The sequence below is a fragment of the Echinops telfairi genome, unplaced genomic scaffold (genome assembly GCF_000313985.2).
Source record: "Echinops telfairi isolate 266 unplaced genomic scaffold, ASM31398v2 ScPeMD7_9;HRSCAF=40, whole genome shotgun sequence".
Classification (NCBI taxonomy): Eukaryota; Metazoa; Chordata; class Mammalia; order Afrosoricida; family Tenrecidae; genus Echinops; species Echinops telfairi.
Genome location: NW_022103906.1, coordinates 43,189,621 through 43,209,169, shown reverse-complemented (window position 1 = coordinate 43,209,169; position 19,549 = coordinate 43,189,621). Strand labels below are relative to the sequence as shown.

Below are 19,549 nucleotides of genomic sequence, written 5' to 3'. Positions count from 1 at the left end.
TCTGGCTAGACCAGAGGATGTACACTGGTACAGATAGGAACTGGAAACACAGGGAATTCAGGGCGGATGAACCCTTCAGGACCAGTGGTGTGAGTGGCGATACTGGGAGGGTAGATGGAGAGTGGGTTGGAAAGAGGGAGCCGACTACAAAGATCTATATGTGACCTCCTCCCTGGGGGACGGACAACAGAAAAGAGGGTGAAGGGAGACGTCAGACAGGGCAAGATATGACAAAATAATAATTTATAAATTATCAAGGTCCATGAGGGAGGGGGGAGCGGGGAGGGAGGTTGTAAAAATGAGGAGCTGATGCCAAGGGCTTAAGTGGAGAGCAAATGTTTTGAGAATGACAAGGGCAATGAATATACAAATGTGCTTTACACCATTGATATATGTATGGATTGTGATAAGAGTTGTATGAGCCCCTAATAAAATGATTTTTGAAAAATCACCATTATCAGGTATCAGGCATTAAAGACCCAGAACAAAAATCATTATCAATGTGAATGAGGGGGTGTGCAGAGTGGAGAACCAAAACCCGTCTGTAGACAATTGGACAGCCCCTCACAAGGAAGAGACCAGCCAGTCAGGGTGCAGTATAGCACTGATAAAACATACAACTTTCCTCTAGTTCTTTAATGCTTTCTGCCCCCAACTATCCTGACCCCAATTCTACCCAACAAATCTGGCTAGAACAAAGTATGTTCACTGGTGGAGATAAGAGCTGGAAACACTGGGAATCCAGGACAGCTAAATCCCTCAGGATCAATCATGAGAGAAGTGGTAACAGGAGGGAAGGGGAAGGTAGGGGGAGGAAGTGGGAACTGATCACAAGGATCTACATATAACCCCCTCCCAGGTGGATGGACAACAAAAAAGTGGGTAAGGGGAGACATTGGTCATTGTAAGACATGAAATAACAATAATAATTTATAAATTATTAAGGGTTCATGAAGTAGGGAGCTAAGAGGAGGGAGGGGAAAAATGAAGAGCTGATACTAAGGGCTCAAGTAGAAAGAAAATGTTTTGAAAATGATGGCAACAATTGTCCCATATGTGCTTGACACAATGGATGTATGTATGGATTGTGATAAGAGCAGTATGAACCCCCAATAAAATGATTTTTTTAAAAACTGCCATTAATGAAATAAATTATGGAAGATCTAAATAGATGAGAATGTAAGACAGAACTTCAAAAAGTTCAAGGAAAATGGTATTGAAAGATAATGGAATTTTCCCAGAAACTTTTTGTAGCCTCCTCCTATCATGCTCATTGATTAGAAGAGCAAATATTGTTAAGATGTCATTTCTCCCCAAACTGATGTGCATGTTGAATGCAATTACCAAGATCCTAGTGGAACATACTATGAAATTGAGAACCTGATTCTTAAATTCATTTGGAATTGCAAAGGAACTAAAAAAGCCAAAATACTTTTTATAAAGAGTAAGAGTTGGGAGACTTACACTTCCTGCTTTTCAGTCTTATTACCGTAATCAAGAGTGGTATTGGCCCTGAAACAGACAAATACATCAATCAAACTGTATAGAGACATCACAAATAGACCCACAATATGAACAGTTGATTTTTAAACAAAAGTATCATAAACACCAAAACCAAACTCACTGCCATCGGGTTGCTTAGAGGACCCAGATATCAACCAATTGTCATCGAATTGATTCCAACTCATGACCACCCCATGTGCTACAGAGTAGAATTGCCCATTGCATTTTCTTGGCTATAATCTTTATGAAAGCAGATTGTCGGGCCTTGCCTCCATGGTGCTGACGGGTGTGTTTGAACCATCAACCTGTAGGTTAGTAGTCAAATGAAAACAGTGTGTGCCACCCAGGAACCCTTTAGGCAAGAATAAGTCTGTGGAAAAAGAAAAAAAAATTTTTTTCAATAAAGGGTGGTTATCTGTATGTATTGAAATGAATGTTGAACATATTCTGTACAAAAACCAATTCAAATAGATCATTGGCTTATAGGTAATATATAACATTTTAAGACATCTAAAGAAATGTCATAATCTTGGATTAGGTTAGAACTACTGGGTGTGGACCCAAAAGCACAACTTACAAAGGGAAAAAAATCATAAACCATACTTCATTAAGATTAAATACTTAAAAAAAACAATTAAATACTTGTATTTTCTGGAAGGTGAAAAGGAGCATCAAAAGACAAGTTTTATAATAGGAGAAATACTTGAAAATTATGTATCTGATAAGAACTTGTATAAAAATCTCTTAAAATTCAAACAAAAACTCTCGCTCACTGCCATAGAGCTGGTGCAGGGTCATCGCCATGCTATGGGATGGGTAGAACTGCGCTTCTGAGACTGGAACTCTCTATGGGAGTTGGAAAGCCTTGTGGTTCTCCAGTGGATCAACTGGTAGTTTCCAAGTGCTGACCTTGAGTGGATAAATATTTGACACTTCATAATAGAAGATACACAGATGTTAAAATGAGCTGATGAAAAGATGCCCAACACAGCCAGTCATTAGAGAAATGCATAACAAACCACAAAGAGGTATCCTACATGTTAATTTGAAGAGGATGTTGACATATCAAATGTTGGCAAAGATGTAGAGGAACTGTTGGAGAGAATTTAAAATAGTGAGGATTTAAAACACAACAACTTTGGAAAATAGTTTAGTAATTTCTAAAAACTTAAGCATACACTTACTATCATAAAATACAATCATTCCAATGTCTATTTTGCCAAGAGAAAGTAAATGTGCATAAAAAGACCTGAACATGATTTTTCATAGTAGTTTTATTTTGAATCCCAAACTGGGAGCCACCTAAATGCTCACCAGTAGATATTTAGAAATAAACAAAATGTGGCATGCCTAGACAGTGGAGTACTATTCAGCAATACGAAGAAATAAACTATTGGTACACACAAAAATAGGCATAAATTAAAAAATAATCGTGCTGAGTAAAAGAAGAATTTTTAAAAGTACATCCTGTATGACTCAGTTTATATAAAATTTAAACTAATCAATACTGATGGAAATTAGTTCAGCGGTTGCCTGAGGAAAAGGGTAAGCATGGGGACAGGGAGAGGGAATGAAACTTTTAGTTGTTGAATATATTTACTATCTTGGTTGTAGTAAATATTTCATGGTTGTACACATAATCAAAGTTGAAGCTGGATACTTGAAATATGAACATGTGTTCATGGTAAAATAAGACAGGCATCCTCTAAAAATAGAAGGTAGGAGCAAAAACTAGAGTCGTTGTTAAAATTAAAATGGAAGACTTTTCTAAGGAACAGAACAACTTGAGTTAGGACGTGCTGAGTGAGTCCGAAAAACCTTCCAGACTAAGGATGGGCCTAGATATAAAGATTTCACAAACAGTCAAACACGTTTTTTCAATTGGTAGACATTTAAAAAAAATCCAACCAGTCAGGCATAAAGTAGGACCACATACCCATTCCTTCAACATCAGCTATTTGTTTATTTATTTTTTTACACAAGGCTCTGGGAACAGTCTAACAAAAGCGTTCTGAGGACATGCTTTTCTGAGGAATAGGCAACGTTTCACATCCTTAGGCCCACCCACTGGCCATTCCCTTCACGTTTCTTCAACAACGTAAGTCGAGGTCCATGTCCTTACGGCGAAAGCAAGGGCAACATGGGGTCTGTTTCAGGCCCTGTATTCATGCCAAGCGCTTCCTATTTTAGATTGCTTTGCCGTAGGCAGCTTTGCTGGTTAAGAGATGTGCAACATATGTTTACTACAGCATTAATTGAAATAGTAAAAACCTGAGAACAATGCCATGTCCATTATGAAGAGATCAGAGAAGGAGCTGGTAGAGATGCTGGACTATGATGTAGGTCTGTCCCCTGTGAAAGAGAAGAGGGGAGAAGGATGGGAGAGAGAAAACAGAAAAGGAGAGCTACAGTGCGAACGTGGTAATGGATTTCGGAGTTCAGCAGCCTGGCTAGGAGGTAGGAGGCACCTGCAGTAGATTTGAGAGGAGCGCCGTCAGTCCCCACATTTGGATACACACACCGATTTACTTCTTCATGAAGTGAGAGAAGTGGCTTCTCCAAGATTCCCACAGGCCTTTCTTCTTGTGTGGAAACTTGAAACAGGGATACCAGGGGGGTAAACTATAGTCCTCATTGCAGTATTTATTTGCTCTAAGGGCCACCATTGGAATTCTTACTGCCCCTCTTCCACTACCCACTGTAAATTACCCCTCGCCTTGGCAGTTCTCAAAGGCTTACCTGGTGATGTGAGTCAAAGCTTCATTCCTGAGCAGTCTGAACTGTTGGCAAGCATATCCTTCACAGCCCCGGGCGTTTCCCAGGCCCTTTTAGAATTTCTACTTGGAGGCCTCCTACGTAGATCAACTGACATTTCTTCTAGTAATTCTCCTGCACATCTAATCCCATCTTGGCATTTGGTTCTTCGAGAACTCAGACTACCACACATAGCTTCTGTATATGCTGGTGAGTGTCTAAGGCAGAACAGAAAAGATGTCACTCTTGTATGCTAAGCTTAGTCACTTGGTAGTGGCGTCCAGGAGTGTTGGACATGGAATAAGAAAGATTGCAGAAGAATAGATGCATTTGAATCATGGGGTTGGAGAAGAATATTTAAAGTATCATGGGCTGCCAAAAGGACCAACTGATCTATTGGAAGAAGTAAGGCCAGAGTGCTCCTTAGAGGCATGGGTGGTAATGCTTCCTCTCCACACTTTGGACATGTTGTCAGGAGAGACCAGTCCCTGCAGAAGGGCATCATGTGTGGTAAAGTGGAGGGGCAGCAACAGAGGAAGGGCCTAAAGGAGACGGATTGACACAGTGGCTGCAACAATGGGCTCTGGCATAGGAACAGTTGTGAGGCTGTCACAGGAGTTGTCTTGTTCTGTTGCACGTATGGCTGTTATGGGTCAGAGCCAACTTGATGCCATCTAACAACAACAACAAATACCATGGTCTATTGGCAAGGTCTGCCATGAGGGCAGGGGAGAGGGCTCTTTACCTTTCATTAGTTGCTATTGCTGAATTGGTGTGCTAGGAAAATCTCAAGAAGGCTCATCGCCAAAGTTATTAGATGTAAAATTTTCATTAATGGTGAATAATCTTCTTAATGATAGTGATTAGTAAAAACAAATGACTAACAAAGATGATTTTCATTAATGATATATATATAATGATTATATGGTATATAATAGTACATAATTAATGATAATGCTTACTGATTGATGATTATAAAGAGCTTAAAATGGCACTAAGTATAATATCTGATTTAATTATATTATGTAAACAATGTTTTTGCACTGAAAGACAGAGGAGAATCAATGAAATTTAAGAAAAATGATCAAAACATAAGGATTTTTCAGCAGTCTGCATTTCTTGAGTTGATGCATTCTGAGGAGCTGATGTGATCACCCCGTTTCTTTGGTGTGTTTGTCTGCGTCACGGAATCTCCATCAACCAGAATGCTGTTTGTTGATATTACTCATCCCCGTTTTCTGGTTTTATATTTACCAAGTAACATGTTGACATTATGTTCCGAAAGTAGGGTTTCTTTCTGGGAAGAGAATGAGCCAACCCCTTGATTTAGGTGTTCTAATCTGCCTAACAGAGGAGCCCTGGTTATGTATTGGGTGGTTAACCACAAGGTCAGCAGTTTGAACCCACCAGCTGCTCCTCGGGGGAAAGGCAAAGATTTACAGCCGTGGGAACCAGCGAGCTGCTGTGTCAGAACTGACCTGATGATACGGGGCTTGGTTTTGGCTTCATCTGCCTAACTTTTATTTTTGTGCTTTAGAAAATCATCATTAAAGCCACAAAAAGAATTCACCTTTATCATAAAGTTATAATTTTGATAGATTGTTAACAGCCAAACATCAAAATCCATTTTTAATGCAGTCTCCTAATCCTAGTTCCTGGGAGTATCAGTGTTTTTGGTTGTAACTTAATTGGTTTCTCCATGGGGCATATGATGCTCAAAGTTTTTTCTTTCTGACTTTGCACAAAGTGAATCTCTTGTGAATTCACTCACAGTGAATGAACAAAGCAGTTTCTAAATACACACAACCGAGGGCCAACCTTTGGAGTCTTTTCATCAATCCTTTGATGATAAAAAAACGTTACCTTTGCAAGAATAAGTTTTGTCTCCTATTCAAGGAATGAAACAGGCTCCTTTGGGGTAATGAGCAGTGTTGCACTCGCCGCATTTGATGGCATATCAAGCGTTACGGACTACGACATTTGTTTTTGTGTGACTTGTATTACTTTTTAGTTATTTTCTAGGAGACTGGTCATTCTCCAAGGATAAAATGGGAGGGAAGAAAAATAACATTAGTTGGGGTGTAAATTAAGATTGCCCCTATTTTACCATTTTAAAAAGAATGCATGAAGACAAATCTGAAATGAAATAGATTGGCTCTTCAGAAACAAACTCCATCAGAAATTGGATGGATTGGTAGGACAATCTATTTCAGATCACTGATTGCTACTCCAGGAGCTTTAATAAAAATTTGGAATTTTTTAAAATTTAAAGTCACTCAAAGGTAGGACAAAATGTCAAGGTTGGAATACCAGTATGTATCCTGACTCAGTCCTGAATTTCTCTGTTTCGAAGGAAACAAGCCTCTGCCCCCATGAAGATACTAGCAGCTACACTCTCCCAATGGGATTCTTAGTGTGGATGTTTAAGCTGAAAATCCAATAAGGCTGTTACATGAGGTGTTTTTTTTTAATTGTGCCGTTTGGGTTTCTGATTTGTTTTTCTAAAAAAAAAAAAAAAGAGTGGCCTTTTCGAGAAAGTTGTAATGAAAGTGTTGAAGGTTCTGGAGGCTCCTCTGACCGCTGAGCAGAGATAAGGAGAGCCTTGCTATCAGACAGAGTGTACTGGAAAGTGAATAACGCAGATGGTTGGGTTAGTATTTAGCACCTTATAAATGTGTTCTCCCTTTTGACTCATTTGAAATTTGCTGTAGTTCAACTGCTTAGGTTTTTCTGATTTCATTATTATTGCTGAGTTCATGTTAAAAAAATGTTTTACTTTTAAAAAAATGTTATACTTTATTTAAAATCCAGTATAGGTAAATCTATAGAGACAGGAGCTAGAGTAATAGTTTCTTAGGGTTATGACAGGCTGACGAGAAATGGGAGCTAATCATGAGTACAAGAATGAAGAAAATGCTGTCAAATTCATGGTGGTGATGATTGCACAGCTCTTTTTAAAATGCTTGAATTATATGTCTGTAAAATTGTTAAAACAATCTTTAAAAAGTACTGAAGTTTTATTTCCATGAAATTTGCCTTATGGCTCAACCATTTGATTTAAAAGTTTGTTAGTCTCTGGGGGACGGACAACAGAAAAGTGGGTGAAGGGAGATGTCGGACAGTGTAAGATATGTCAAAATAATAATTTATAATTATCAAGGGTTCATGAGGGAGGGGGGAGCGGAGAGGGAGGGGAAAAAATGAGGAGCTGACGCCAGGGGCTTAGGTGGAGAGCAAATGTTTTGAGAATGATGAGGGCAATGAATGTACAAATGTGCTTTACACAATTGATGTATGTATGGATTGTGATAAGAGCTGCATGAGCCCCTAATAAAATGATTAAAAAAAAAACTTATAAATAAGAAAAAAAAGTTTGTTAGTAAAGTATTAAGATAGCACAAAAGTACTCTAACTGGCAAATCTTGGGGCTTTTCAACTTACTTGTTGACAGATCTGATTGGTCTATAGACCCTACCTAAGCAAACCTGATTTTAGACACCAGGCCAACTGGATTTACATTTTTGACAGACCACAAATTTGGGGGCACAACTGGAAACACAGGGAATCCAGGATGGATGATCCCTTCAGGACCAGTGGTGAGAGTGGCAATACCAGGATGGTGGTGGGAAGGGGGAACTGATTACAAGGATCTACATATAACCTCCTCCCTGGGGGATGGACAACAGAAAAGTGGGTGAAGGGAGACGTCGAACAGTGTAAGATATGACAAAATAATAATTTATAAATTATCAAGAGTTCATGAGGGAGGTGAGAGCAGGGAGGGAGGGGAAAATGAGGAGCTGATGCAGGGGGCTTACATGGAGGGCAAATGTTTTGAGAATGATGAGGGTAACAAATGTACAAATGTGCTTTATACAATTGATGTATGTATGGATTGTGATAAGAGTCGTATGAGCCCCCAATAAAATGATTTAAAAAAATGGGGGGTATAAGTGGAATAACTTAAATGAGTACATGGTAAGATCGAGGATCCATGGGAACTGAGCATCTTCCTGAAAAGAATAATCAAGAATCCACACTAATCACACATATAAACCAGTTTATTAGATTGTCCGTGATACTTTGAGACAAATTCAAGTTATTTTATTTTACTTCATATAAACAGAGAATGGGAGGAAAGGTTTAAACTTCAAGCTTTGTTCAGCATGTATGCAGTTAGCATCCACAAAAGCACCATTGGGTATGGAAGAATTAGCACCACAGAATTTTAGGACCTAACTGTTAACATGCATCATTGAAAAACTTGGAACATGAAAACTGAAATAATACATGATATGGTCTATTATAAACAATACAAGGCAATTTATGATTTATTTTTGATACAGTACAATACAATCACCAATCAATGAGAAGCTTTTAAATACAATACAGGACGAAAGAACACCTCGTACCCTGTTAACACTAAAGCAGTTACAGATTTAAAAAATGTGTCTTGTAAGAGGGTTGAAATTAACCACCTCCCTTCAATTTTTAAATTCAGAGGTATAGAGTTACATGATCTCTTAAGAAAGTATTTTCGAGTGTTTTTGTTTCTCTGCCTCAATGCTGACAAATGGCAGTTTGAAAATGGAAAGTTTTGGTTAACTCATAGAGAACAAAAAACCTGATCAAGTCAAGCAGTACTCCAGTGTGGTGGAAGGTATTCCACGTAAGGTCAGTTTGAAAGGATGCCAATGGCGTTGATACTTGTCTTCCCTTCCATGGAGGAATGTCAAGTACAGAAGCCTTGCATTCATGATGAACTTCAGTTCATTTCTTTCACCGAATGCCTTTATGCTGGAGTGTAACATAAGAGACTTAGTCCTTATTCCTCAACTGTGTTTGTAGTGTCATGGGGCTGTTCCTTACGCTTGGTTTGACAACAGTGAAAAGGGTTGATATTCTCTCTGGATTTAGGGTAAATTGTGAGCTAAAGAAAAAATATGAATTTAAATTTAGCAAGGAGGAAATTTAAAAGGGAGTTTTACTATGTTTCACAGTATAAACCCATGTCGAACATCAGTGAAAACCTTTCTGTTAGAAAGCATGTAACGAACCCTTAATTTCAAGGTGAGCCTAATCCAATTTGGGCACATTAGAAGATACTGTATAAGAAATGTACAATAAGAATAGATAGATACAGGTATATTCATATCTCAATGCATTGATGCCAAGGAAAATATATTTTTACTCACCAAGAGAAGAATATACCTTGAAGCATCTATGCAGACACATGAATTAATCATATATCTGCCCAACTTCTAGTTCTGGAATAGTGATAACAGGGTCCTTTAGGAAAAAGTACTCAATTACAGTACAGCAGCAATTTAATGTTATATATATTTAACAGCAAAACCTTTTTGAAAATAGAGTCGGTACTATATGGTTAGCTTACAATTAGATCACCATTTCTATACTTGTAATACATGCGCTTATTTCCCCAGTTTTTAAAAATCCCACTAGGACCAACATCTTTCAGAACGACAATCTAACACTGAACAAAACTTTCTAAGGAAAATATTTAGCATCACAGAGATTTGAGAAATATGTTTACTCAGCATCACAAAATACTCAATAGATCTACATTTAAGATTGTTCATGCCTTGACATTAACACACCTTTGGGCTAATATATCTTATTTTGAAAATAAAACAAACCAAAGACTTGACATGTCTGGAGTCTCCCTTTGATATGGGTAGACTTCTGATAAACTCAAATCTTTTCTATTCCCTATAATGATTATTGTCTATGAAGTTACATTTACACTCAGTAAAGCATATAGGACTTGTGAAAGAAAAAGGTTAAAGGTAGTAAGTTACATAATAGAATTAAAAAAACAACAACCAAAAAACCCAACTGCTCCCAAACAAAAAAGAAAATAAAGTTTTTTCCACTATAAAATGTTTTTCTGCTGAAAAACATTGTTAGATAAAGTTAGCATATCCTTTTTACATGTTAAAAAGAGAGATAAATGGTAACTTGAAAGTGCTGAACCTAAAATTTGTACACACGCAAAAAGTGATTCTATGCTTTTTCTGTTAAATCATATTCACCGTATATATCAATTACTAATTTTCTTCATACAAAACAGCTGTACATATCAGCACATCCACAGTGCTGACTTAAATCTGACAATCCATTTGGCATGGCTGATTTGAACACGGAAGAAAACGGACTACTTAATGCAATAGAGCCACACTAAAAAGCAAAAACAAGAGCCCGGACTTAAATAAAAATTGAGTAAATATGAGTAAGTAGCTTAATAATTTTGATGGCTCTTATGTTTGGTCAACATTTCAAGACTATGCAGTGCCAGCCAATTAAAAATTAGATTTAAAAATAGGTCTAAAAATGTTAACATTGAAAAAGCCTTCAAATTTGATAACGTTTTAAAGCCTGAAATGGTTTTATAATATTTAGACTCATAGTTTATGATCACCACATATGCTTCTGTTACCCTAGGTTTATTTCTGTATTGACCACTGGTTACGTTACGCACACACTTTTCTGTTGTTAAAGTTGTGTGAATTATTACCTTAGCTTGAACTATTAAATGACCCTGTCAGAGGCTTCAGAAAAAAAGATAAGCAGGAAAAAATGATTAAAACAATAGATTTTTTAGGGGATTTGAGACAAATTCTATACGCACAAAGTTCAGGGTAATAAAGTGCCTTCTTTGCTAGATAATTCATTTTTCACTAAAATACTTTAAGGCTTTGTAACAAACTCAACATCATCAGAAGTTTTACAATTTATGGGGCTCTGTTCTTAGTAGCTTTCTTTTGTAGGTCTTATTTCACATCATTAAAACACTTCATATCGATTTTTAATAATTAGCAGTTTAGGGTGATTCTAAATGCATTTTGTGGGTAAAGGGAAAGATGTATATAATTTCTAAATGCCATTATTTGTACATAAGACTTACTTGTTGCTTGTGAAGAATCTACATTGTACCATTACTTACAGTACCCAGTGCCTTTCAAAAAGTTCAACAGAATATTTAGTCCCTTGGGAACAAGTTACCATTTAATTCACTCATGTATTCTGTTGTCTTCACATTTAAATGATCGTGTAGCTTTTAATCAGATAGGCCAGAGAAAACCTAAAGTAAATCTTTAGATACAGGCACAATGAATATCTTTTATTGCAACAGCGTATGCATAGTCTATACTGATGTCCACATCTTATGTTAAAGCATTTGCAGTAGTTTTCACTTTGATTCTACTACCCATGGGTGTATCATAGAATAATATTGGTAAGTTAATCCACAATCATCATAACCACATGGAGTTCTGTATCGTGTAGAGCTTGCCATTCTCTTTTGTCTTGGCAGCTCCAGATTTTAGGATGAATCATGACTCCATGGGCATCAACTACTCGATTATAACTAAAAATGAAATGTTTGACTATTATGTTTTCAGTGATTGAGGTATGTTAGCAGAAATTTACTAATGTCACACTGGTCATGATACCTAAAATGCATTTCTGACTACCACTGGATTAACTTAAAGAATTCCTTAAATTAGTTTTTGAGGTTAGGGTTGAGGAGAAAAGCTAAAACTCGTGGCAAAGATGGTCTAATACAAATATGCCACAGAAGTAGGAGACAAAAAAATAAATATCAATAGGAAAAAGTGCTCACCTTAAAAAATTGTGTTTGGTTTTTAATCTAAAGCCTTATAAGAGTAATTCCTGGAAATTAAAATAAAATTAAAATGATATAAACCTTTATAATTGCACATTTCTTTACTAAAGTGCCACAAGTTACCAAGTATTTTTCTACAATGTACAACATGCTACATTTTGAAATCTAAGTACATATACAGTTTTACTTTTATCATATTAACATAGTACAGACTCACAAACAGCACAAATATAACCAGATGAGTTATAACTTTCTCAAGATAGCATAGCTTCAAATAAAAAAAAATTAAGTAACTGTTATGAATCTTGATCATTATGATGATTCAAATCCAAGTATAGCCAAAGCATTTCCCTAATCTGAAAGCATTGTGTGAGTTTATTTATGTAAATTTTAGGACTTTTGCTAGACAATGGAGAGAAGTAATATGCTTCATTAAAAAAATTGGTTGTTATCCTATGTAGTATATTTGCTTAATCTCCCCAATTATTGAAGCGACAATAAATGCTGTAACAAAGCTTTGAAAGCAGTAGTAAGTACTGAGTTTCCTCACCTGTACTGTTTACTTCTATTAAGTATCGCTAACATGTTTGATGCCTGGGTTATTAATTTTCATGCTTTTACCTCTTTATTCCAAACAGAAACACTAAATGGAAATGCATACCGATAATGTATGGACAAAAGTTATTAGTGATAAAAACACTAATATATGAAACAAATAAAATAATAAGCAACTGTATAGAAGTTCTCCATATTATTGAATTTTGTAAGTCAGGGTAAGAATAAAAATGACAATCTCTATCACATAACAATTACATTAGTATAAATTCTTCAAATAAATGGCATGCATACGAATTTGAATGGTTCTCGTGTTTCTGCACTCTATGAAGAAGATAAACTAGAGTGGCTTCATTATAAACGGACACCAAAAACAGAAACAAAAACAAGGTGCTGTTCCGAGGAGAGAGAGATTCTCAGGGACAGATTATCGGTGTTCTAATGCACCACCAGTTGAAAACTGGTGTAACGTCCCATGAATTTGGGGGAAATACTAGTACAAATACAATAAAAGTGCTAATGTTAAAATCAGCATTAGTTCATAGCCATGGGACATGAAAAGACAACCAAAACAGGATCCCTTCTTTTTCCTACAGTTTGAGAATCTCAATCTTGGGCATAAGAATGACTATATAAAAGTCTATGAAAGAAACAACACATTATGTACATTCTTTATCCTTTGGGGTTGTAGAATGAATTGGCATCCTAACCCTCTAAGATAATTAATACATTTTTAATACACGAGTAAAATAAAAAAAGAGTCTATCAAAATCACTGATAATAAGCCTTACACAACTTATTCATAGGATAGATACTCATTCTATTTAATTAACCTTTTCAGAATTTTTTAGTATGAAGACATTTTTTGTTGGTAAATAATTATCATAGGTAGTTTAAACTTTTAAGTCTCTTTAGAGAGATATTTCAAATAAACACTGCCATGCAGACTAAGAGAAGTTGTAAAGTGAGGTGTGGAAACTCCAGATATGGTACATACACTTCAACTTACACTTACGTAATGCTTCCAAGTGACAGAGACTCCACAATCTTACAAATGCATGGTTTTTTAACTCTGTAAAAGCTGGTCAAATTGTATTATCCTTGGCCATGTAGCAGTGACATAAGTACTAGAACCGCGCCTGCTATAATAATTTAATCTTTCCTATTACTCAGCTCTTTCATGACACTTTTAAAGTTTTTTTTTCCTCAAAAATGACTTACACCTCATTGTAATAACCTTCTCACCGGCACCTCCATGAAGAAAGGGGAATTGCGGCAATCAGCTGCGGGTGCAGTGGTGAAGTTACGCAGGGTTTGTAAAGATCCTACATTGCTTCAGTGCTCGGGAGGCAATTACCTCCCATCACCCACTTAATCTATTGCATATTCTCTCTGGGGTCAAAGATCTTTTTGTTTGTTGTATATCCCGAATGTTTAGCTCACTTTGTAGGTAAAAGAAATGTCTGCTGATTTAATTAATGAGAAAGGGGCAGCCCTCCTGGATTAGGAGCCTGGGAGGGGGATTACGTTAAAGTTCTGGTCTCTTTTCTTCCACCCCTTCCACACAGCTGGTCCACTCTTCCTCTCTACTAAAATATTCATAGTCTTCACATGTAAATCACATTGGTAGGGTCAAACTGCAGGTGTTTTTCGGCGTACAACAATATGGCTGTGAACTGTTACCAAATTGAGTGTTATCAAGTGGATGCCGATTTTATAGGACAGGGTAGAACTGTCCTTGGGAGTTTCCAAGACTGCAACTGGCATTCCTCCACAAGCGTTGGTGGTTTCGAACTGCTGACCTTGCAGTTAGCAGCCCAACTTGTAGCCACTACACCACCAAGGCTCCTGTCAGTTGCTGCAGCTACTCCTAAAACTTTGAATTAGTCATCTTTCCTTCTAGCAATAATTTAAACTTGAAGTTGTACTTCTGCATGGTATTTTTTCATAATCTAATTTAAGCATAATGAATGGAGGCCATCATCCTCACAGGTGCCATAAACAGCACGATTATTGAGAACAGCACAATGGAAGAGGAGACAGTTAAGTGCATACAGCAAAGGGAATCACTTAAGACCAGGTTATCCCCTTTCTAGAAATTCAAGCAAGAACGCTAAGACCTTTGAGAAGATAGTGATTTTACTATACTGGATAAATGCTAAGGAGTTAGACTAGATCATGTCTAAAGTCTTTTCCAGTTCTAAAATTCTATAGGTTCTAACTGATTTCTCTTCTGGTAAGCTTGGAAACCCACATAATAGTCTAAGTATATTTTATTTTAAGGGAAAAAAAGGTAGGTAAATCTGAAAACTTCAGTGTTTTGATACTTTAACAATTGTATTAAATATATATTTTAAAAATCACCATTATTCTGTCTTTTGCAATAACTGTATGTAAAGCCTTCTAAATTCTGAATAGGTTTACTTAAAAGACATCAAAATAATTTGGATGTTATAATTCCTTAGATTGTCAGTAAAATAGATAGTGAGGAGTTTATTTCTATTACCAATACTTCACATGAACTTGCTCTTTAAAGAATAATTTTTATTTATTTAAGCACAACTCATGGCCTTAGTTCCAATTTCAATGAAAGAAAGCTGAAAACATTTCTTTTAAAAAACTAAAGTTATGTTTTATTTTATATCAGTGGGAAAAACCAATGGTTATAACATTGTTTAAATATCTCATTTAAATTGCTGGATATGTTAATAAAAGTACTATTAATTATAACATCTTGACTGCAATGGAACAAAACACTAATTCCTAAATCTTAGAAGCAAAAACCTAATTTTATTCAACAAAACTATAAATACTGGATAGAGGAAAAATTATTTACTCAGCTTTTACTTCTAAACAAGTAGGACTTTCTAAACTCTTTGAGCAGTGTGTACTTACGGGCAACAGAAGTTCATATTTCTTTAGTTCACAACCCAAGACATCTTTAATTTACCCTTCTAACACTAAACTGATCTCATCACTCATACTCAGATAGGAACAAGGGTTATGTCCTCATTCTTCTGTTCCAACAGGAAACATGAATGGCAGTTAATTAAAATGGATTATTACAATTGAAATAATGAACTGTTTAGTGAATTCATGCATACTGACCCAAACTGGTTATTAGTCTTTATAGGTTAGAACCTATAACCTTGAAGCTTAGTGGGACTGAACTGCAAGCTCTAGTAACAGGTGAAGTACGCTAATTCTAATGTGATTCTTATAGTCATCCAAATGTGACGGCCTTTTTAATTATGAGCCAAATTCTAAAGGGGGTCAAGTTAAAGGGGAGTTTTGTTTTCTGGAATTACTAAAATGAAATGTGAACGTGGTAGAATAATTTGGAATCCCATGAGAAACAAGTGAGCACAGTGCATGCACATTGAGTGGCAGGCAGAAAGGTGAAAGGAATGAGGAAGCAAGGGCATGTGAGACCTAAAGGACAGCAGGAATCTGAAATTTTATTCTAATTTTTTCCGTGTGCAAGTTTATTTCATTTGGGAACCTTTCCCCATAGAACTGATTGATGAGCCCTGCAGTGTAAGTACTACGTGGTGATTCTTTTCTTTGCTAAATAGTTGAGTAGAAATGGAAAATGACCTGTACACTGTCCATCTTCCTCAGCAAATGCCTGCTGCATTGGCTGTTGGGTGTTTCAGTGTTCCTGCAGCTCTCTATTGCAGACCCTGGAGGGTGGAAGTGGTAAGGGCGGGGGTACCAGAGAAAGGCCAGCTCAGTCCTTCCTTTTACTTAGTGAAAATGTAGCCTTTCCGCCCATGAAAATAGAATTTGCAGTAAAAATCCACCCTTTTGATCTACTGGTAGGTCAATTATTAGAGTTTCCTATATTCATAGTATAATCTTTTCATAAATTTATCACTATTGACCAATATCTCAAAAACTCTTCCCTTAAAATAGCAACATTTAGGAACATTTCAATTAGGGATTTCAGAAGAAAAAGTACAGTCTGGATATTGCTTTTAGTATATGTGCTCTATTTTGATCTATATAATGTTTGCTAGAAATTATGAATCAAAGTGAATTTCTAATAAGAAAACTGAGCTTAGGTCTCTGTCATATAATTTTAGGAGTGCAGAAAGCTACCATGATTTTTTCATATTGAAAAACAACAAATATAGTTACTTTCAGTGCGTTTTAATACTAGAGATACTACAAATATCTTCTCACCTGCAATTATTTTTCATATTTACTTTTTGAAATTAAAGAACTACAAAGTGAAGGAAACAATAGTTCTATAGCCCCTGCATTGACTGAAGTGTACTCACCTAGTACCTCTGTCATTTTCAGTATAATTTGCAGTCTCCCCAAAGAGCCCGTGTTTGTGCACATAGCACGACAGTAATTAAGTTGAGGGGTGTTGCACCTTAGGGGTACTGCCAGTTTGTATGAACAGCAGAGGCTATTTGGTCTGCCCGTCCTCCTCCTCTAGGGTGTGTGCTGCCAGCATTGTAGTCAGGTGGCAAAAAAGACAGTGAGTGAAGGTTTACTTATGTCTTTCCTGTTTTTTCTTAAAGGTACCATCGGCAATAAAAAGTAGCTACCAGAATCTATTGACAGATCGAACAATCTGGATGATTTCAAAACTAAACTGAGCAAAAAGCAGCAAAAATTTTAAAAATTATGTTTCATTTATATGAAATTCTAGAATTATCAAAAATAACTTGTGGTGACAGAAGTTAAATCAGTGGTTGCTCTTGGAAGTCAGGATGTGGGAGAAAAAAGGTGTCGACTGGGAAGTGGTACAAAGAAAATTTCTGAAACAACAGAAATGTAGGGTAGCTTGATAGTCATTGGTACATGTGCGATCTGAATATTTCATTGTATGTAATTATACCTTAATAAAAAAATGAAGCATTCCTGCTAAACACAATATTTTTGTTGAACCAGAAGTTGGTTGTCATTTTTTCATTTAAAAGTTTCTCCCTTAAGCCGTCCCATAGATAGCCATGGGATCGAGAATGGGACCCATGACTACCATGCTGAAGAGCGCATGGATTTTATGTCCCAAAATAAGGTTTTTTTTGTTACTGGGTCATATTGGGTCAAAAATAAGAACCACATGGACCATATTAAATGTATTAGCTCTGTGAAAGACTATAAATAACTCACATTTAAACAGTGTCCTAGAAGAGACAAGGGGTTCTAAATCAGATTTATTATTATGAAAATATTCACTAGTAGAGCCATAAAATCAATAAAACTTCCTTTAGATGTTATGTAAAAGTAATCACGGCAGCACACTTCTTCAGTTCCCCCAGGATGCCTGATCGCTCATGTTACATCACTAGTATAGAAAGGACACTGATTTAAAATTTAAGTGGAAAGAAAAAAGATTTTACCTTATATTATTTGGTGCACAACAAGAGTACATAATGGATATCCTATTTATGAACCAACCTTCTGAATGCCAGTCGTGAGAGCCTAATTTATGATGATATTCTTCCTCACCACTTCAACATAAAGGGCGACAAGTGTTATTTCAGTTTTTAAAAGGCTACATTCAGGGTCAAAATATCCAATGAATTTCCAGTTTCTAATAGGAATAACCTTAGCATATTATCTGACTAGTCCAAAAATAAATGAGAATAAAATAGCAATATCCCGAATGGGATTTATCTATCAGTGATGCCAAGTACTCATCTGCAACATTCAAACTGTGATCACAAGCCAGGCAATTACTTCTGCAGCTTATCTCTCTCCGTAATCCAATTCAGACCCATGAAAGGCTCATGTCCCATCCTCCTATGTCAAACAAAGACATCCAAAGTATGTAATTTTGTTACTCATTGTCATCTTCACTTGTGATTAGAAAGTAAAAATAGAAAGAAAGAAAGGAAAATACAAGCAATTTCCACTCATTCCCCTAGCCTGGACTATGGGAGAAGCGCAGTTTGTTCAATAAATGACTGACTGCTCTCATTTCCCTAGAACCACCATCTCTTCCTTCACATAGTCTTCCTCCTTCATCTTAAACATTCCTTATGAATACTTGATGAGTTTTAAAAAAAAGCAAGGCTCTGACATTCTTAAACCTTGTCATTATTACCACTACTGTTAATGCTAACGTAAAAATTACTTTATTTCGTAAATTGACTCAATTGTAGAACCACCACCATCACCAAGAAATGTGAGTGTGTATTACCCTTCAAAAGCTATTTTTCTCAGAACCCAAATGACCCCACAAACATGTGTAATCCTTATCTTGTAATAACATTTTCAACTTCAAAATAAATGAGGAAATGCTTTCTCCTAAAGTAAACAAATATTCTCAATCAGCCCTACATACTGTCTCCCATTGATTTGAAGCAAAGAAATACAGAAGCAAGCCTTGGATAGAAGTATCACTTAATAAAGACTAGTTCAAGCTGTGAACTGATTTTGAACCAGTCATCCAGCCTCACCTCCCTGCTATAAAATTAGTGCCTACCACATAAAATGCTTTCCCTCCCTGCTATAAAATTTCCCTCCCTGTCTACTGTACCAAAGACTTCAGGCAAACAAAGCAAGTTGATGGTAGATATTGATTAGAAATTCTCAGCTTGAGTCATTACAGGAACCTACACCAAGACTAGGGAACAGATGAATGTGCTTTATGAATATCCTTTAGTGCTAGGGCAATTGGTCCCCAAGTCAGGCAAACTGCCTAATCATCTTAAAGCCATACAAAAGTAGAAACAAAGCAGTTCAGATTTTTTTTCGGTAATTAAAAGAATGCTTTGTTATTTCCCATTCTGTGGACAGTGTATTCATTTTCATAATGGTGTCTTTTGATGACTAGAAAGTTAACACTTGATGAAATCTAATCTGCTTTTTTCCTTTTGCTTTATGGTTAGTACTTTTAGTTCCTTGCCCCCCAAATTCTGCCAGTTGGGCACTTTCATATTTGATGAAAACAGCTTCATAGGATTGTAACTAGCGCAGCTTCCTCACCAGTGCTACACTTGTGTAGTTCCTCTGGTGACGGGAGTCCCAGTGGTGAGAGGAGGTACCCTTCCAATTGTGCATAATTTCTGAAATATGTTCTTGGGAATCATCCTTCCTATGGGTTGAGAAGAATCGACAACAATTTAAATA

At 36.4% G+C, this 19,549-nt stretch overlaps 1 protein-coding gene across 1 annotated transcript in view; it reads right to left on the bottom strand.

The window, feature by feature from the left end:
- Nucleotides 1-8,300: 8,300 nt before the first annotated feature.
- The window catches only part of PURG (purine rich element binding protein G), a 36,787-nt gene continuing 25,538 nt past the window's right edge, over nt 8,301-19,549 (bottom strand). Inside the window, 1 exon segment of the mRNA XM_004696493.2 lies at nt 8,301-9,187. Coding sequence (XP_004696550.2) covers nt 9,050-9,187 — 138 coding nt within the window. The 3' untranslated portion in view covers nt 8,301-9,049.